The 20,816-nt window shown below is 49.6% G+C and overlaps 2 protein-coding genes across 3 annotated transcripts in view; one reads left to right on the forward strand and one right to left on the reverse strand.

The window, feature by feature from the left end:
• The window catches only part of LOC310662829 (pyrin domain-containing protein 1-like), a 742,864-nt gene that overhangs the window by 381,776 nt on the left and 340,272 nt on the right, over positions 1 to 20,816 (forward strand). The window contains exons 7-8 of one of the 2 annotated variants that reach the window (XM_083409988.1): positions 6,531 to 7,149; positions 7,410 to 7,517. The exons of the other annotated variant lie outside the window; for it this stretch is intronic. The gene's annotated coding sequence lies outside the window, so the exon portion shown is untranslated. Of the gene's footprint in view, positions 1 to 6,530; positions 7,150 to 7,409; positions 7,518 to 20,816 lie in introns of those variants that run through there. 2 annotated transcript variants of the gene reach the window in all.
• Positions 1,468 to 18,118, reverse strand: ORAI3 (ORAI calcium release-activated calcium modulator 3). Its single transcript, XM_083409891.1, has 2 exons — positions 17,314 to 18,118; positions 1,468 to 5,625 (listed from the first exon to the last, which is right to left on the reverse strand). Exons 1-2 carry the CDS (start codon positions 17,566 to 17,568, stop codon positions 5,035 to 5,037), a joined length of 846 nt encoding a protein of 281 aa, XP_083266017.1. The 5' UTR covers positions 17,569 to 18,118; the 3' UTR covers positions 1,468 to 5,034.

Here is a 20,816-nt window from a genome sequence, read left to right on the forward strand (position 1 = left end):
CTTGCACCTACCTTAAGAACAACAGTTGTTCGTTGCAAGCAGTAATTTTAGTGCTACTCAACTCTGAGTAGCACCAACTGTTATGTACTGAAGTTCTCACCCTGGGCCAGCAGGAGGATACTGTAGATAGTGATGTTCGGTGATTGGATAGTTTTAGAAAGTTGCTTCAGTTACGTTGTTCTGGAGCTCTATATAAGCAGGCTGACTGAGCTCTTCAGTTCAGTTCTATTCTGGCCTCTGAATAAACAAGAGCTGTTGAAGAATTGCTGTGTCGTCTGATATGTTCGCCCACAACTTAATAATAATAATAATAATTTTTTATTTATACCCCGCCCTCCCCAGCCAAGGCCGGGCTCAGAGCGGCTTACAAGCAATAATAAAAACAAGATGAATGATTACAACTTAAAAACAAAAGTAAAATACAACATTAAAATAATGGAACATTAAAGTATTAAAATGTAGCCTCATCACAGGAGGAGAAGGAAAAGAAAAAAGAAAGAGAGGGAGGGAGGGAATCAAATTGGCTCCAAGCCAAAGGCCAGGCGGAACTCTGTCTTACAGGCCCTGCAAAAAGAAATCAGATCCTGCAGGGCCCTGGTCTCATGAGACAGAGCGTTCCACCAGGCTGGAGCCAGAGTTGAAAAGGCCCTGGCTCTGGTTGAAGCCAATCTAACTTCCTTAGGGCCTGGGACCACTAGGGTGTTGTTATTTATGGACCTTGAGGCTCTCTGTGGGGCATACCAGGAGAGGCGGTCCCGTAGGTACGAGGGTCCTAGGCCGTGAAGGGCTTTAAAGGTCAAAAGTAGCACCTTAAATCTGACCCTGTACTCCACCGGGAGCCAGTGCAGCTTGAAAAGCACTGGGTGAATATTCTCCCATGGCAGAGACCCCGTGAGGAGCCTCGCTGCAGCATTCTGTACCCCCTGGAGTTTCTGGGACAGCTTCAAGGGCAGCCCTGCGTAGAGCGAATTACAGTAGTCGAGCCTGGAGATGACCGTCGCATGGATCACTGTGGCCAGGTCGGGGCGGGAAAGGTAAGGGACCAACAGTGCTGAACAAGTACTTTATGCCTCCAAGTAGTGCCTGTTTAGAAGTGTCACTGAGGTTGGTATCTCAGCTCAACGGAGCCATTGGGCCAACTTGCCAGGCAAATGCTCCCACAGGTAACAAAAATCCCTGCATATAGAAAAGTAGCTGGCCGGGCTGAAGGCTAGGCTGGGAAATCCCTTTCTGTCTTATTAGCTTTCAACCTGCAGGGATATGTTCTTGTATATATGTTATTTGGGGGGAAAGAATATTTACACATTTCTGCCTTCTGAAACAGTACATATGTGGTGCCGAAGAGCAGCTTGAAATAAATGTTGCTCACTTCCTTAGAAGAACAAAACACACACACAAACAAAGAAAACGAAAAATGGCCAATTGTGGCTCACAATCTATAGTTCCCATAAAGTTAACTTGGACAACTTTTGCTCCCATAAAAAAGATTTATTTTTCATTTTAAAAATATACAGAATAAAAAGTGCCAGAAATTGGTCTCCCTTGCTCCACCAAGGAGAGAGCAGAACATGGTCAAGTGCAGACTGAGACATACAGTGTGATCTGTCCCCATGTGTAAACCCCCCTCCCCAGCCTCATGTGGCTAAATATGCAAATTAAACAATTCCTCCTTATAGGGAAAACAACGCTTAAAAGCCAAGGCAATGTCTGTCTTGAGGCATACAAGCTACTGAACTGGTGTGGCTCATAGTAAGCTTTTAACACCGACCATGGTTATTGGGACTCCAATTCCCATCATTTCCTAACCATTAGGCATGTTGGCTGGGGCTGATGGGAGCTGGAGTCTAAGAAAGAGGGTACCGCATTGGCTAGCCAGGGTTTATACAGTCTGTCCGTTCCACACAAATAGCCTATTATTAACACTCGTTACTGTGCTGAATATTAGGCAAGTCTCTCCAGACATGTAGTAATATTAGCATGTGTTTTAATCTGGTTTTTAGCTTCCTGTTAATTGCTAATTATTTTTGAATGCTTTAATAGTCGTCTTTAACCGCTGTTCGCTAATGATGTTTTATTCTTTCTTGAAAACTGCTTTGAGGTTTTATTACAGTCAAGCGGTGTATAAGCCTTGTAAAATAAATACATAAATAAAATAAACATTGTGCGCTGGGAAATGATCAGCAACATCCTGGGGACTGCCTTCAAGTCCTTTTCTCCTCTGCTGAGCTAAGTCATCAGCAACAACTTTAGCGGCTCACTATAAATGTGAATCTGCTTTCAACTAGGCATGTGTGTCCCCACCCTCGCACCCAAAAGGCATTTTATTAAGCAAATAAAACATCTGCAACGGTGAGTAGAGAACACAGGAGGAAAGGGTGTTTTAAAAAGTCCTCCTTTGCCCATTCAAATCCTCTTGACTCTCCCCCACTCACAAAAGCTACTTTTCCTGTAGGTCCCTGTATCTCTCTTTAACTCATTGCGAGGGGAGGGGAGCAGATGGCAGGAAGACTGGTTTTGAGCAGATGAACATCCGAGGAGGAAACAGCAGTTCCTTAGCTCAACCAGAAGCAACTTGCAGCCGCTTTACTTCCTTGTTTGTTTTTAAGAATGCATATCAGGCGATGTCTCGCTTTAAATATCCCGCCTATTAAAACGAGTTGCGTCCTAATCTAGGGCAGGGTTATCAGACCTCATTGGGCCTGGGATTTTTAAGAAAATGTCATGGGTGCCAAATACACACACATACACACACACACCCATTTCACAGATAAAAAATCAGAAATCTGATCTGGTGATCAGAAATACACGCACACACGGAAACAACAGGCAAAACACTGACCTCCCCCCATACACACAACAAATAAAACAGATTTGAAAAAAGGCCTCTGCAAAATCCTCATTTTAAAAACTGGGAAAGGCAGGTCTTGGGCAAAGGGGGTGTATGAGGGCACCGTGTTGGAGACCGAACCTCTAGCCTGGTCCAGCAAAGAGAACTCAAGTCACATGTAGGCAGATGTGGGCCAACTCAGACTGCCACCAAGTTTTTCAAAACTCGCTGGGGAAAGTTGCAAAACTGGGCCAAATTCGTCCCCTGCTCCTGACACTGGGGTCACCAAGGTCAGGTTTTAACTACCACCCCAAATTATAATAGCAGGCCTCTGAAGATCGCAGGCTAGGCTGGGTGGAGCAGGATGTCGGTGGAAACAGGAGATTGCTCAACACCTTGGCCACAAGCTCCCATCACAAGGATTCAGAAAACTTTGTGATTCGGGGCCACATAAATAATTTGCTGTGGGGGTCTCGTGATGAACAGGTCACACACAAAGCGCTGATCTGTCTGCTTGTACGCAAGGGGTGTTTTATAGGAACAGAACGGATACCCCGCCCCCCAAAAAAAAGGCAGAAAAAAGAACACCAGCAGCTGTGGGTGGTTCAGCTTCAGATATTCCTTCAAGTCATCCGCTTCCTCCTTGTCCAACAAAAATATACCATTTCCCTTCAAGCCCAGCAGCTGAGGATGAACTGTCCTTCTATAGCGAAAAAGAACCGCGATGTCTTCCAACACCACCCAAGGGAATGAGTCATCTTGAAAACATTCCCTTGCTCGATATCTGGAAAGACAGGGTTTCTCTAGAAACTGCTGCCTGGGACCAGGGACAGAGTGTGCATTTATGTGTGGGGAGTGTGTGTGTTTCTCTTTCATGTGCACACAAAACACACACCACTCTGCTAAAACTGCCCACATCCTTTCTCTGACCTTAGGAGCCCTCACTGCTGCCATTAGGTTGCATCCCCCACCTAGCTTTCTTGCCAGCACTGGGAGGAAGGGAAGATGTTGCCGTTGCTTAGCAACCCCCACTTCCAGAGCTGGTCCAGCCCATGGCCAGCCAGTTCAGAGGTGCAAAGCCTGCAGTGGTGCTGATGGAAAACAACAGGACGGCTAGCAGTGGCAACCAACAGTCCGGCCAAGGCTGGAAAATGTGTGACTGTCCCAGTGTTATTGGGCTCCCAACTCTTATCAGGACTGCCAGCCAGCATGGCCAACAGTCAGAGATTGGTTACTTAAGTTTAGAGGACTTATTGGGAATATAAGCAACTAGTGGGCTAAAAAAATTTCGCTGTTTCTGCAGTTGCATTCCCATCTAGCCAACTTTCTGGGGCCTACATGGTAGTGGTACGTGGGGCAAAAGTGGACAGACTGTGAATTTCTACTTTCACAAAGTAGGCCGATGCCTGTCCATGCACTCACATTAAGCCCTCACTGCCCAGGAAAGGAAGAATCGTCGTCAGATTTCAAGGGCACATTCCAGCCAGGCAAAAACACTCAAGACGGGAAGCAGGACCAATGAGGAATGTGGCCTGGGAACAGGGGGAGTGGCCTACAGAGAGCCCCCCAGGGGCTGGAAAGAGAGGCCTGGACTTGAAGCCATAGAGGTATTCCTCCTGCAGTGAGGAGGAAGACAAATGGCAAGGCAGGTTGACTCATTCAGACCCGCCTACCCATTTTTTAAAAATCCCAGCTCGTTTGAGTAACACCTTTCTCTCTCTCTGGTTTTGAGGGGGACTGCAAGAGGGAACAAAGCCACAAGAAAACAAACCGCAACCAAATAAGCAAAGCCGCCACCCTTCTCCCAGGGGGAAAGTGCTGTCTCTTTACTCAAAGGCCACGTTCGGTAAATGTTTCAGTGCATCCCGGAAACTCCATCGGGCAGCGGGAATTTGGGCAGGGAATTCAAGTTTGCGGCTCCTTTCCCATTTCAAGAAATCCTTCTGCGTTCATATACCCTGTTCCTTTTTATTTTTTCCGGGTGACACGAAATAATTTTGTTATAAAGGTTGCGGGCGGAACGAACACCTTCCAAAAAAGCAAAAAAAATAAAAATAGAAAGAGAAGAGGTCACAGCCACTTTTGATAAAGTTCCAGCGACTTCGCAGTCCCCACAACCAAGCCGGTAATCAGGACGTCTGCAAGGCAGTCCCTCCTCTCCTGGAAATAACAACCGTCCCGGGAGCCGTGGGCCGGGCCAACCAGCTTCACACCACCTGCAGCGCCGTGGCTTCTCCATCGAGCTGGTACTTGATCTGGTTGAGTTCCTCCAGCTCCTGCTGGTGCCGGTCCGTTTTGTGCCCCACTAGCGAGCGGTAGAAATGCAAAGCGAAGATGATGAAGACCACGCCCACCGGGACCATAATGATGGTGGAAGCCATGGCGGCGTTCCACCCGGAGTTGTCCGGAGAGGCCGAAGTCGGGGCTGGGGCGGTGGCGTTGCTGCCGGAAGGGGCCGGCGCGGGGGCGCAGCACTTCCGAGCGGAGGCGGCGCTTCCGACGGGCAGGAACTTGACCCAGCAAATCAGCACCACCTCGGTGAGGAAGAGGAAGATCCCCAGGGCTGTGGAGAAGCCCCAGGCCAGCTCGATGTAGCGGTGCATGCGCTCGTGGGGGGACTCGTTGACCGAGTTGAGGTTGTGGATGTTGCTGACGGCCTCGATGTTGGGCAGGATACAGGTGCTGACCATGAGGGCAAAGAGGTGGACAGCCACCAGCACCGTCGTGCAGGCGCTGAACGCCACCAGCAGCTCCCGGGGGTAGTCGTAATCCTCCAGTTGCACCTCGACCATGGCGACCTGGGGGGAGAAAGGACACACACACACATGCAGAATTAGGATCCGATACCAAATAGGCTAGTGCCAATGCCAGTCACGCTCAGAGCAGTGTTAAAAACTCAGATATACAGTGGTACCCCACAAGACGAAAGCCTCGGAAGACGAAAAACTCGCAAGACGAAAGAGTTTTTCGTTTTCTGAGGTGCTTCGCAAGATGGATTTCCCTATGGGCTTGCTTCACAAGACGAAACGGCCCTGCCTCTCGTGTCATGGCGACATGCACTGCACGCACGCACGCTCGCTTCCCCGCTCCTCCGGCTCCCTCCCACCTTCCCGCTGATGGTTGGTGCCTCGCGCCGCTGCCCGCTCCCCTCAGAGAGCCGTTGCCGCCAGCGCCTCTCTCTCCCTGGTGGCGGTTCCGCCGAGTCGCGCTCCTGAGCCCCGCCGCCCTCCAGCAGCCACATTGCACGGTGGCCACAACACGCGGGTGAGTCTGAGGTACCGGCTGCGGCAGCTGTCCTGCTTCTCCCCGCCCCTCCCTGCCGTTGTCAGTGTTTAAATGCAGTGGTGCTTCGCAAGACGAAAATACTCGTAGAACGGAAAAACTCGCGGAACGAATTAATTTCGTCTTGCGAGGCACCACTGTATAAGCTAATTGCCATATGGCACCTTAAAAAACACTTCCACTGAAGGAGCAGGTCTGTAGCTTGGAGGTAGCTTGGATCCTTTGCAGCCGCTTGAGGCTCAGGTGGCCTCAGTGGCCCTGAGTGCCTTCCATCAGCTTTGGCAGGTGGCCCAGCTACGCCCCTATCTCGACAGGGATAGCCTAACTACCATTGTCTATGCTTTGTTATCCTCAAGGTTATACGTAGGGCTGCCTTGAAGACGGTTTGGGAACTTCAACTAGTGCAGAATTCAGAGGCCAGGTTGCTCACCGGAGCAAGACGGTTTGAGCATATTACCCCGATCCTGGTCTGACTGCACTGGCTGCCAATTACGTAGTTTCCGGGCCCAATTTAAAGTGCTGGTTTTGTCCTATAAAGCCTGAAATGGCTCAGGACCACAATACCTCAAGGACCGCATCTTTCCATATGGATCTAACCAAACTCTGAGATCACCTTCTGAGGCCCTCCTTTGTGTGCCTCCTCCTTGAGAGGTCCGGAGGGTGGCAACACAAGAACGGGCCTTCTCTGCAGTGGCTCCCAGTCTGTGGAATGCTCTTCCAAGGAGAGTTCGCCTAGCACCTTCATTACACACCTTTAGGCCACAGGCAAAAAAGTTCATTTTTAACCAGGCCTTTGGTTGACCTATACCCTTTTAAAATGCGGCTCTTTTGTGGGGTGTGTTAGTGCATTATTGTTTTTATTTTGATTTTATATATTGTGATCTTTTCTGTGAACCACACAGAGACCTCCAGGTATAGGGTGTTATATATATTCAGAAGAAGAAGAAAAAGAAGTTGCTGTTATCACAACTGGGATAACTGGGAGTCGGAGAGCCCCATGTTGGCTACCCCTGTGCTAAGCAGTCCGCATGTTGGCTTAGGTCATGGGTAGGCAAACTAAGGCCCCGGGGGCCAGATCTGGCCCAATTACCTTCTCAATCCAGCCCACGGACGGTCCAGAAATCAGCGTGTTTTTACATGAGTAGAATGTGTCCTTTTATTTAAAATGCATCTCTGGGTTATTTGTGGGGCATGGGAATTCGTTACTTTTTTCCCCTTCAAAATATAGTCCGGCCCCCCACAAGGTCTGAGGGACAGTGGACCAGCCCCTGCTGAAAAAGTTTGCTGACCCCTGGCTTAGGCCCAGAAAGACCCGGCAGGTTTGCTCAGAAATTAAGCCCTGCTGAGTTCAAAGGGACTTGGTCTTGTGTTTAGGATGGCAGCCTGAGTTTCTTTGGGATGAGGAAGCTGCAGCGTCTTCGTATGTTAGTTTATTAGATACCAAAATAAAACAGAGCACGAGTGAAGTGGAACAGGCACTCCTAAAGCACGCAGCAAATCCAGCCACTCCTGTGTCACATTCTGAGAGGAATTTGCAAAGCACCCCACCCAGAAACTGCACCCCGCTTTCCAGTTAACCCCTGAAATAAACTCTCCGCTTTCTACCCATCTGTCTGCGGTTTCCACACACTTATTGGTTGCCCAGTCCAGAAACAGCCAGAGTCATGGCAGGGACATAAAGGGCCGTTTGTCAACTTGAGGCAAGAACCACAGCTAAAAGATGTGCCGCTATAGTGTTTCTGTGCATGTACAAAGCACTTCCAAAGAGATAGCTTAGTAATTCTCAGAACCACAGCCTCCTAATTCCAGCATTATTATCCCAATGTGGGAAGACAGGCCAAAGAGTTGTGGCCCCACAATCAGTGCCTCTAGTTTTCAACTGAACGTGGCTGTTTGGGGCAGTGACTTGATGTGGGACTAATATGGCTTGCCCCACAGATATCTGGGGAGCGGGTGGAGCAGCTCCTCCAATATCTCTGCAGCTCATGCTGCTTTCAAAGAGAGCCAGTGTGGTGTAGCAGCTGAACTAGGGACTAGGATCTGGGAGACCAGAATTCAAATCCCCACATAGCTCATTGGGTAGGCATGTTTGGCAGCTCTCCCTCACGGGAGCGTTGTGAGGAAACAAAGAAGTGGCTTGCAGGAGGGCCACCTACACCGCCTTGAGCTTCTGGGAGGAAAGGCAGAAAACAACCGGAAAATGAGGGTTCTACACAATCTGCCTTTGGTGCCATTCCCCACGGCAACACACACACAATTCAGCGGCTGAGGCAGAGACCCATCATAGCTGCCCTTAGAAGCGGCATTCCTGCTAAACTCCAACTTGGCAGTGGGACCCTTTGCAGGGATGGCGGCGGGGGGAGAGTGTCCCATATTCCCATTTGTTCACAGTTCCAGCTCTGGCTAGGATCCCAGGGCCTTGGCAGTTTCCCCAGAGAATGGGGATTGGTTTGGGGGGCAGAGGAAAGAGAGAGGGGGAGGGAATGGCAGAGGAAGGAAGGATTTAACCCACAGCAAGGGAGTTTTCCACAGCCAGGGAAGCAAAGGAGGAGCAAGAGGTTTAAGGAGCCCCCCCCCCCAGATATGGGGGAGCCCCTCCAAACAAACTGAAGCGTGTCCTTAAAAAACCTCCCCAAAGTAACCCCAAGAGGGGCTGCTGCGTCACCGCAAACTAACCCCCTCCGACCTCGAAGCCCTGAGTCAAGTTATGTTGAAAGGGAGGCGGTGGCGGCCGAGGGCTTATTTTCAGAAAGTGGGCCACATTAAACCGAGTGATGACAGCTGGCTGGCAAGGGCCCTACGAGGCAGCACGTGCCACAGACTCAGCTGGAGGTGACAGGGAATGAATGGGAGGAATTGGAAAGTCAGGGGGGAAGGGGTGGGGGACCCACAGCCAGGGTTCAAACGCCTCCCCCCCCCCCCCCATTGCAGTCTGCTACTGCAAGGCCTGGCCCTCCAACGACCAGGCTCTATTTCTCTATTTTCTTCTCAAACATCCTGGCCCCCAAAAAGCTGCAGTGACTCAAGAGCATGTGCAGAGCATGAATTTTATTTCTGCGGCGGTGGTTCTCATTCCCTCCCCCCTCTGGGCCACATTCGGAATAAAAAGGTGCTGACACTGCCCTGATTTTTTTATTAATAAGAGAGGCATTGGAAAACAAAAAGAAGCAACTCCTAGCAGTGCTTGGACTCAACAGAGAACACAACTACTTTATAATATGATCATAAAGTATAAAACGAGGCTGCTACATGAGAACATGAATCACTGCCAAAATATAATTATGAACGAGCCTCTTACATAGGTACTTTAAGTATGTATACAAGCTCAGTGAGAGGTGTGAGCTTGCTTTTGCCGGGTAATCTCATTTATATTAGGTCTAATATGAGACTCCCATTCTCGTTTCCTCATCAACACAAAGAAGCCTTTCTCTTTTCTGATCTTTCATATTTGTCAGACTTGAAAATCCGTGTTCACAGCAATATGCAGCGGAGAACTGTGGAAGAATAGCCAATTGCTCTTGAAGAGGCGCGTGGGTAGTTTCTGGTTGTACAGTCATACCTTGGAAGTCAAACGGAATCCATTCCAGAAGTCTGTTCGACTTCCAAAACGTTCGAAAATCAAATCGTGGCTTCTGATTGGCTGCAGGAAGCTCCTGTAGCCAATCAGAAGCCACGGAAGCCCCATCAGACGTTTGGGTTCCAAAAAAACATTCGAAAAACAGGGAACAATCGCTTCCGAGTTTGCGGCATTTGGGAGCCAAAACATCCGAGTTCCAGGGAGTTCGGGATCCAAGTTACGACTGTATATCCGCCCCCCCCTGCAAAAAAAAAGTATTTTTATACTATACTGCACTGAAATGTTTCTTTGATTGTCCTTGTATCTTCCCCCCGCACTTGCTACCCTCTCCTTTGAGAACCACTGACTAAGGAAAGGGAGCCTCATCTAACCGCCTCTCCACACCCACTGGAAACACATTACGATGTTTTAATAATTGAATATTAACAGCTGTGCAAACCTGAGAAAACCCCGATAGCTGCTTGTTAGCTTCGGGGGCAGGACTGCTGGCTAGGTGGCAGCAGCTGTAGCCTACTCAACCTTGGACCCTGCCCTTTGGCCCCCAGGATTTCCCGCTTTAAGAGTGATCCAAATGACAAAGCTCATGGCCAGAGTTCCCCACACCCGCTCTGAGCCTCGTTGGGAGGTCCCTTTTGAGAGCGACTGGCCGAGAAACCCAGAATATCGGCTCAGTCAGGCACACAGGGTCACTGAGGGATTTTGACCAAGCGTTCAACTCTTGGCTCCTGCAGCCCAGCGAGGGCCTCCTGCCAGCAGCCGCCCTGCTCACAAGCTCTAGGAAACTCACAAGCAAAAAAGCAAAGAGCCCCCAATTTGCCTTGCCATCATTCCTGGGAAGCCAAGGCCCAAAGTGTTTGTGCACCTCTGAGGCAAATTATGTGCGCAAGGCACACCCACCAGGGTCACACGTCGTCTCCCAAGCAAGACTAGGCTAGAAGCCCCTCAAATTGCTTCAAAAAATGAGAGGTGCAGGCCACAGGCATGCCCGGAAGTATGTGGGAAGTCGGTTCTGCCGTGACCCACAATTTCCAGGTGACCTTAAACTGGCGATTCAGCCCCCTATGGGAGAAAGTCCCCGTTCATAAACAAAGCAGGACAGAAGAAGCTCTGGGTGCACTCAGGGGGCCTCACAGGGATCCTTACAACAACCTTGCTAGGTAAGCGGGTGACCTTCCCCGCTCTCCCCCCGGCCAATCATATTACAGGGCAGGTGGTGAGGGACTGTGGCAGCTTGCCTAAGCAGAGGCGAGATTCAAACTCAAGACTTCTCCACCTCAAAGCCCAGGCATCTTAGCCACCAGCCTTCCATTTCCAATCTGCCCACCCCACGCCACCACCCCCAAGCCAAATGGCGCTCCCGTCAGAGAAGAGCCTTCTTCGCGTTGCGTTTCACAAGCTCCCCCACCCCAAAAAACTGGTCCTGAAATAGGCCTTGCAGCCGGTCTCCCTTCTCAGATCCTCCCTTCCCTGACTAAGCTCCCCCTGTTGCTTTGGTTACAAGCAAATGAGATCACGCCGTGCGGAATGCAGTCTTGCCTTGGGACCTGGCTGGCCAAAGAGGCAGGGAATCTAAACGCGCCAGGCCTGCGCTGCGCAGTCTCCCTTTCAAGCCCACCCTCCTTTCAAGGGAACCTGGGCCAGCTCGGGTACGCAGGCCCCACGCCCCTGCTGCTATACTCCTGCGACAACCCTGCGAGGTGGGTTGGGCCTGGAACGACCATCTGGAGGTCAGCTTTGCGCCTAAGTGGGGATTAGAAAAGTCCAAAACTCCACAGTTTATAAAGTCTGGCACCTTAACGCAGGTAGAGAAAGCGCCTTTTAAAACGGGCCAATTTGGGCAAAGGACAACGAGCGAGGGCAACCACAATAGGAAGGTACAGATGGAGGAGACACAGGAGCAGCTTTCACATCTACGCTTGCAATGGGAAAATAAACCCGGTGGGACTCAGGATTGTTATTTCCAAGTAGACACGCCTAGGATCCGGCGGCGTTAAAAATCCATGCAGCCAATTTCGCCGTGGGCATCAGTTAACTACCTCAGTTCAAGCCACCTGTGCGATATGCCCATTCATTCAGGCGAAATATGGGGGTCATATTACAGCCATATAGCAAAGCAGTAGGACTGCAGCTCAGTGGTAGAGCATGCAAGGAGGCACGGGGTTCAATCCCTGGCTCCTCCAGACAGGACTGGGGAAAACGTCAGCCAGAATCCCTGGAGAGAAGCTGCCAGTCAGTGTAGACAGTACTGAGGCAGATGGGCCGGCATAAGGAAGCTCCCTGGAGATGCTGGAGGTTCTGCATGCAGAGGAAGAGGCTCTGCCCCTCAGCCATGGCTTCTCTCCCCACCCAAAGCAACAGACTTCCGTGGGGTTATTTACACAGTTACCATCATGCTGCCCTGCCACCTTACAGGGTTGTTGTAAAGGAGAAAGTACACACGATGTGCTCCGTATGTGCAATAGCCTTATACCTAAAGGAGCGTCTCCACTCCCATCGTTCTGCCCAGACACTGAGGTCCAGCACCGAGGGCCTTCTGGCAGTTCCCTTGCTGTGAGAAGCCAAGTTACAGGGAACCAGGCAGAGGGCCTTCTCGGTAGTGGCACCCACCCTGTGGAACACCCTCCCACCAGATGTCAAAGAGAACAACTACTACCAGACTTTTAGAAGACATCTGAAGGCAGCCTTGTTTAGGGAAGCTTTTAATGTTTGATGGACTATTGTATTTAAATATTTTGTTGGAAGCCGCCCAGAGTGGCTGGGGAAACCCAGCCAGATGGGCGGGGTATGTATGTATGTATAAATAAATTATTATTATTATTATTATTATTAACGACAACTGAAAAAGGCAAGAGATAGGGAGCTCTGCTGGGGGAGGAAGTATTTGGTGATAGTTGAAAGGACTGATGGTCACACAGGGACCCCAGGTTCAAAACGGAAGGACAAGGAATGGATAAAGACACACCCTCAAGCACAGATACATATGCAAGCATTTTGTGCATTGATGTTCTAGTGATGATTTATTTAAAAGGAACTAGTTCATCGCCCGCCCCCCTTTTTTTGCAGATGCTGCTGGGTTTTGAACTGCAAGCAGGAGCCTACAGGATATAGGGTGTGGCGCTCTTGAAAGTAAGTTTACCTAAGGTGGGAGAAAGCCAGAATCTGCTGGATGGGATGGGCGGCCCGGGATCACAGGAAGAAAGGAAAGAAGAGGAAAATCGTCCGGAGCCAGGAACTAAAGGCTGGGTGCATGCAAGAACCGCTAATGCCAACAGCATGGTTTTAAGAGCGGAAACTTCAATCAGATACAGCGCATGTGTGTGTAATCATCCCCATATCACCATATCACCACCATCCTGTTTTCAGTCCTTCTATTTCTGATGTTCAGGCTGTGTGTGTCACTGCTTCTCCACCCACCCACAAGAGCCAGACATCAGCAGCTTTCTAAGAAAATCAGTTGGGGTGGGGACCTTGAGAGGCTGACCATACCAAGTAGATACAGAATGCTAACTGTGTGCAAGTGGCTTTGGATCAGGAGCGCTTCACGCTGCAACATTTCGTTGCGAGTCCCCAACTATACAGGCTGTATTTACAACTATTGAAGAATGGCGGCATCTTAAGCCAAGCACTTCCAGTCCTAGGTAGAATGCCTTTCTCTCACCCTGCAAAATACCTCAAGGCAACACGTCCATGAGCATGTACAGAGTGCGTTTCCTTTGGGAAAGGAGTTTAAGAAGGTTGTTGTTGCATTTTCCCCTCTAAGGGACCTAAAAACACATTGCTTCTAAGTATATGCACAGTGTAATTCCCTTCTGACCAGAAGCAATTATTTTCATAAGGGCAGCAAATCAATGAAAGGAGGATCTTTAAACTGCATGCTGTTTTTGTTTTTTAAACACAAACAAACACTAAACACACACACACACAATATTTTGTCCAACTTTGCATCTTTCTTTGTGGTAAAACCAGAATGTTAAACTCTATCCAAATGGTGGTGCTGTATGCCCCACTTACGAAACACCCCAAAGTGGAAGTTTAAACCGCATTTGAGATGCTTAATTCCAGGAGAATCCATGTGAAAGGGAGAAAAGGGGAAGCAAACAAGAGTTTTGGGTCACCAGAAAGCAAAAAAAAAAAAAAAGTCTGTAAGTGTTTGGGTTGCAAAGAGCAGCCTGAACTTGCACATTTTAAAACCAGAGGCGCCAAACTACCGTACATGGGCATCTTCCTTTAGATATTCCCCCTGCCCCCGAATAGTTGTCCATCTGTATAATTTAATTTTAATTTCCTGTCCCATTTCCCTCTCCCACCAACCTTGCCTGCCTCTTTTCTAGATGCTTTTGGCAATCAACAGGCTGAAATATTGGCCAAGGCACTCATTTGCCTGTAAGCAAATATCCCCAGGCTGTCTTCACCCAATTGTGCATTTTTCGTATCTGGGAGTTCTGTCTGGAATTAGTAAGACATTTGTTACACACTCAGTGTGTCTCTTAAGAAGCTTCTAAGCAATCCTGTTCTCAGTTAAACATATATCTATATTATTCTGGTGGTGGCGGGAGGGGAGCAGGGGCAAGGTTAAAAAAAATCAAAGAAGGATGCTTTGAGAAAATGCAATGCACAGCACTCCACACTCCAATTCACTGAATTCACTGCATATGCTCATTTGGAGCCAATCTGTAGGTGCTTATAAATAATAAAAACAACAAGGGCTGTATAATGACCATTAGGAATTGCAAGGCAGGTTTTGAACCCAGCTCTGCATCTAATTTTTGAGGCACTGGCAATGTGGACTGGCAAGCGGGCTGTGGGCCCAAGACAGTTTGATGTAGGGTGGCACCCACACACAGATTCAGGCACACAGCTGGTCAGGCTTATCGTCGGAGATAGAAAAGCCCACAAGTGGTTCACTTCTTTCTTGGCTGCAAAATACAGTAACAAGAAACCTTCCACAGCACCCAAAAATCAGCTGCTTTACTCTGCCTAATGGTAGGGCCGGCCTGACAATTGGAGTCATGTCTCCTGCTTGTGGGTTTCACATAGGCAATGTCTGGTTGGCCACTGTGTGAACAGGATGCTGGATTTAGATGGGCCTCTGGCCTGATTCTGCCACAGGGTTCTTCTTAGGAGAGCAGGGTTCAATTCCCCACTCAATCCTGCAGGGTGACTCTGAGCCAGTCACTCTCTTGAAGCCTAAACCACCTCACAGGGTTGTTGTGAACATAAAACGGATTGGGAAGGAAAACCCTGCATTCTAGCTCAGGCTCTTGGAAAAAAATGTGGGATGTGTATTTTATTTTATTTTTTTAAGTACAGTGGTACCTCGGTTTTCGAACATAATCCGTTCCGGAAGACCATTCAAGTTCCGAAATGTTCGTCAACAAAGACATTCGAAAACCGAGCTACCGCTGTAATGGGAATTATTTTACACGATATGCTGGGGTCAAAGGTGGCAATTCTAAGCATTCAGTGAAATGCAGGGGAGCCACAATTTTGTGGTTAACTTGGATTGAGGGGTTCTCTGTGCATGCTCAGACACCCTCTCTACTTCTGATGCATGGCAGAATCCCTGGAGTTCTGAGGTTAAGCCCTACGAGCAGAGAGTTGTGGAGAAGAACTGAGAGAGGGAGGTTTGAGATGGCTCCAAAATGCAAAGTCACATGACAAGGAACATAAATCTAAGTCTAGAGAGTATTTTCAAACTATGTGGGAAAGACAGATCCCTTTCCAAGACACCCAGGATCTGAATTCCAGTCACATTACAGCACACACCAACTTCTTAAGCACTTCAAAAGACAGCCTTATTGCGGCATAAGCTTTTGGGGACACAATCAGATACACTTAGGGCCCTTCGAACATTTTGGGGCGGACATACTGCTTCGAGTCAGTAAATGTCCCACAACTTCCTGATGGAATCCTGTATTTTCTTTTTTTTATTCCAAAAATGTTTTGGGGTGGATTTTTTGTACTATAGCATCAGAATGCACCTCCAGATGGCAATAATGAAGCAGGAAGAAGCGTGGGTGCTACAGTTTTAACCCATCACTAATGTGCCATCACTGCATCCATGGCATATTTACACTTGCCAAACAACAAAGCAAAACAAAACCAACCACCACCCAATATCTGGAGGAACTACATGTGCCACAACAAAAGCTCTGGCCTTTAAAAGGCCGCAAGACTCTTTGGGGTTGTTTGCAGATCTGTTTGGGAGGAGGCGGGAGGGATTTGAGGGCTCTCTCCAAATCAACATCCGTTCCCCAGCTGGTGGCTTAGTTTTTTAGCTCAGCGGCAAGTCAGCACTCCGGAATCTGTCTTCTCTTGCAAGGATCGGGCCCTGTTGCTACATGCTCACTGCAGCTGAACAACAGCGGCACAGAAGGGCCACTAGGCTGAAACCATCTCAAGCTTTCCACCCTGTTTTGGAAAGGGTAAGTGAGGATGAGAGAGAGAAAGAAGAATCGACCATAATGGGGGGACCACACCTCACTTCTCTGCTCCAACCCACCAACTCCCATGCCAGTCCTCAAGTGTCCTGCATGGAACCGCTTGGATTTTGGATTTGATATCCCGCCTTTCACTCCCTTTAAGGAGTCTCAAAGCGGCTAACATTCTCCTTTCCCTTCCTCCCCCACAACAAACACTCTGTGAGGTGAGTGGGGCTGAGAGACTTCAAAGAAGTGGGACTGGCCCAAGGTCACCCAGCAGCTGCATGTGGAGGAGCGGAGATGCGAACCCGGTTCACCAGATTACAAGACTACCGCTCTTAACCACTACACCACACTGGCTCTCTACTCTCCGCTCTGGAAAGACCTGATCCTGTTTTACAAAAAAAGTAGATTTTGGTCAAAACTCCTAGGCTCTTTTCATAACTCTAGGAAGCACCTCACTCCTTGAACCACAAGCCAAGGAGTGAGGCAGGAGATTGAAGTTTGCAATAGTTAATGTACTAGGATTATCTGGGACAAGGGAAGAAATGACCAGTGGTTAGTGGAGTGAGATGTCCAGGTTCTTGGAGGAGAAAACCGTAAGCAGGCTTAGCCAGGTGTGCAAAGGAAGCAGGGCCCATAAGTTCTTCAGAAAGTGAGCACAGTGCCTAGTGGTTACATCCCTGGAACAAGAGCTGTTGCTTCTGTGTTCTCTGGGCAATGTGAGGGATGCACCCAATTAGGAAGCATTATATGGCCAAGTGGATCAGCAGGTCTGGGTTATTTCTTGGCTGGGGTGGGGTAGAGTGGGGAAGCACAGTTCCAGCAGAGTTTCCCAAACCTGGGTCTCCAGCTGTTTGGGGACTACAATTCCCATCATCCCTGACCACAGATCCTGCTAACTAGGGATGGTGGGAGTCATAGTACAAAAAACAGCCAAGTTTGGGGTTAGAATCACAGCAGTGTAGAGTTGGAAGGGAACCCCGAGGGTCATCTAGTCCAACCCGCGCCAAGGAATGTCAGAGTAGCCTTCGCCAACCTGGCGCCCCCCATGCGCTCCGGACTGCGGCTCTCACCAAGCCCTGGACGGGACGGGCGCTGCGAGACCAAAACCTCGTGTGTGTAGGGGGAGGGCGCCCCGGGGGGCCCGGCGGGAACCCCCCGGTCGGGCTCCATCCTTCCCAAACCGCGGGGTCTCTCCTTACCATGGCGAAGCCGGAGAGCAGCGCCGAGGTGCGGCTGGACGCCTTGAGCTTGGCCCGGCTGAGGTAGAGGCGGCGCCAGTTGAGCGCATGCAGCGAGTGCTGGTTGGCGCTCATGAGCTCCAGGTAGCTCCGACGGACGAACTCGCGGTACGTGGCCGAGACGCCCAGCGTCTCCGAGGCCTCGGGGTTCAACGGCTCCCGCTCGCCGTCCGCCCCGTCGCCGTCCGCCCCCTCGGAGCCGCCGGCCGCCTTCATCAGTCCCGGAGGAGGAGGGCAGCGGGGCCGGGCGCGGCGCGGAGGGACAAGCGGCCGCAGCAGCAGCAGCAGCAACGCCGGCCGAGGGGGCAGAAGTTGGGGGGCTGGAAGGGGCGGGCAAACTCCGAGGGGCTGCGAGGAGGGAACAGAGGGGGCGCAAATAGGGATGGGGGGGCGGAACCCCCGGAGGAGATGGGATAAGCGGGGAGAAAGTAGCCGCCAGGTGTTTAGCCGGTCATAGGTTGGAGGGGGCGCCCGGAGAGGAAAGTGTTGTGGGGGAGGCGCCCTCCTCAAATTGGGGAGAGGGGGCAGCGGGAGCGCGGCGAGACCCGCGAAGATCAAAAGGAGGAGGCGGGGAGGAAGTGGGGTGGGTGGGAAAGAGGGCGGAAAAGAGGGGCGTCGAGGGGCGGCGGGGAGCAGAGGAGGGGAAGCCCCGTTGGCGGGAGAGCGCGCGGATCCGACGCCGCGCCGGGGCGAAGAAAGTTGCGCTTCGCTCGGGCGGCGGGGCTGGGCGAGAGAAGGCGGGCGGGAAGGAAGGAGGGAGGGAGGGAAGGAGGGCGGGGAGAGAGAGGGAGGGAGGCAGAAAGAGAAACAGAGGAGTTTGCTCTGGCCGCGGGCGGCGTTTAAAGGGGAAGTAGCGACGCGGCAAAGATCCGTTTCCTTTTCGCGAACGTGGCTCGATTTTACTCTCCCAATAGCCCTGCGAGGTAGGAGAACCGCGGTGAGACTCAGCATTGCGAAGCGGAGCCTGGTCTGCAGGAAGCGACACCGTCCGGGGCGGAGATGGTTACGGCGCAGGCCCTGTGCAGGATTACTCAGAAGTAAGGCCCTTGGAGCTTCTCTGAAGGGGCAGGCGGGGAGTAAAAGGGATCCAGGGAACCTGCTCAAGCCGTGATCCACAGGCTGATAGTCCGCTCCCAAAGACCTTCCTTTTTTCTCAACATGTCTTTGGAGATCCGGCTGCGTCTGTATTGGAACTTAAAAATACCTTTTAAGATGTTTTATCACTTGTTGTTTGCTACCTTGGGCCCCTTTGGGAGGAAGGTTGCGATATGAACAGAATAAACTAGGGAAAGAATGAAAGAAGAGAGTTTTCTGATTCAGAATATGAGACTACAACCGTTGGCCGATCAATATTCTACTACAGCATTTTAAATGTGTTTGGGTGGGTTCTTGTTTTGTTGTTTCTGTTTTAACTGTTCGTGCTTTTATCTTGTATTTTTTTATCTCGTGAACTGCCCTGAGATCTTTCTGTTAATCAGTTTCATTAAGAGTTTTCAACGTGCGATACAATAAAAACCAAACTAAATAAAATTAAAATTAAAAATACAGAAGAAGAAAAATAAATGAGGGAATGAGGAAAAAAAGACAGGAGAAAAAAAGAGAATAAAAAAGAGAGATAATATAATAAAGAACAGAGTTGTGTATCTCCATTATATTCTAATTTTCAAGCCACGTGCAGAGAAGTGAATCTTGCCAAGAGGTTTGCTTCTTCATCTTCACACCCTGAGAAAAACCCCTCATACCCGCCCTGAGATCTTTTGATGAAGGGCAGTATATAAATCTAACAAATAATAATAAAAGCACCTGATGTATATGAGCAGCCTGGATAGCCCAGACGGCTAGAGTGCTGAGGTTGCAGGTTTGATCCCCGGATGGGACAGCTGCCTATTCTGCATAGGGTTGCACTAGATCAGGCATAGGCAAATTCAGCCCTCCAGATGTTTTGGGACTACAATTCCCATCATCCCTGACCACTGGTCCTGTTAGCTAGGGATGATGGGAGTTGTAGTCCCAAAACATCTAGCGTGCCGAGTTTGCTTATGCCTGCATTAGTGGATCCTCAGGGTCCCATCCAACTATGATTCTATGGGGGGGACGCTCCTTGGCTCCACCAGAAAAGGCACGTCAGATGAAACCAGTTCTCTGGGAGGGGAAGCATTAAACAGAGACTTGAGCAGGAGGCTGGCTTCTCATTTAGGGCAGAGGTTTGGTCAACATACAACACATACGTGAGGCGACACAGCAGTGCCACACCAGCAACACAGGGCATGTTTGGTTTTTATCACTGTGCCAAAAAAAATAAATCATTATAAATAACATGCCTTATATTTACATTTGAGCAGGTGAACCTGACCTGAACTGGATGGTCAAGTGTGCTTGAAGGAGTTGCTGAACATTAACTGGCCTGGAAGAACTTCTTTTGTAGCTGAACCTTAAACAGGAACGGAACCAAATCTTTTCATGATTTGACTCACTTGCTGAGGAATGGCTGCCAGTCAAAATATTTGTGGGCACCAGGCTGGGAAAAACTGGCATACAGTGGTACCTCAGGTTAAGTACTTAATTTGTTCCGGAGGTCCGTACTTAACCTGAAACTGTTCTTAACCTGAAGCACCACTTTAACTGATGGGGCCTCATGCTGCCGCCGCGCCACCAGAGCACAATTTCTGTTCTCATCCTGAAGCAAAGTTCTTAAACCGAGGTAATATTTCTGGGTTAGCAGAGTCTGTAACCTGAAGCGTATGTAACCTGAGGTACCACTGTATAGGAGTTCAGCCTTAAACTTAACCGTTTTTCCATATTCCATTTTGCATTACTTTCTATGGGAAAGCATGCTTTGGTTTTGGAACAGACTTCTGGAACGGATTAAGTTTGAGAACCAAGGTACCACTGTAATAAAAGAGAAAAAACTGAAAGGGGAAGAAACGTGGAACGGAATGAGATCCATTGAGGGCGTTACAGACAAAACCCCTTGAAGGGAAGGGATATTGAGCAGCGAGAGGATTCAAACCAGTGGAAGGAGGGAATCGAATGTGGGGAAATCAGCCCTGTGTGCCACTGCCCAGCAGTGGTTGAAAGCCGGAACTGCAGGGAATTCAGTGGAGAAAAAGAATCTCTTTTCATCAATAACCTTAGAGCAGGTCAGGTGAAGAAGGTACCTGGCTAAAAGCTTCCAGGTCAGAACAAAGAAACTTGAGGTTACCGTCAGACCATCTTCACACACCTAGTCTTGTGCCCTGGATTATGTCTGTGGTAGGGCTGCCGTATTTCCGGCTCAACCTCCAACAACTTGCGGGATGTCCTGGTTTTTTACTTTTTGAAATATGGCAACCCTAGCTATGGAGACCTGAGGGGGCTAAAAAAATAATGCAGAACACCATCAAGAAAGATGGAGCGAAACCCTGGTCCCGTCAGGCTCACACAAAACTTACTTTCTCCTTCCTATTTATCAAAAGTATCGGGGA

The sequence above is a fragment of the Podarcis tiliguerta genome, assembly GCF_965153285.1.
Source record: "Podarcis tiliguerta genome assembly, chromosome: 13".
Taxonomy (NCBI): Eukaryota; Metazoa; Chordata; class Lepidosauria; order Squamata; family Lacertidae; genus Podarcis; species Podarcis tiliguerta.

Bases quoted from the DNA above. Each gene is read 5' to 3' on its own strand.
- ORAI3 (XM_083409891.1), bottom strand. From the start codon at position 17,568: ATGAAGGCGGCCGGCGGCTCCGAGGGGGCGGACGGCGACGGGGCGGAC. The intron at 5,626-17,313 runs GTAAGGAGAGAC...TTCTCCCCCCAG, and splicing joins TGCTCTCCGGCTTCGCCATG to GTCGCCATGGTCGAGGTGCA.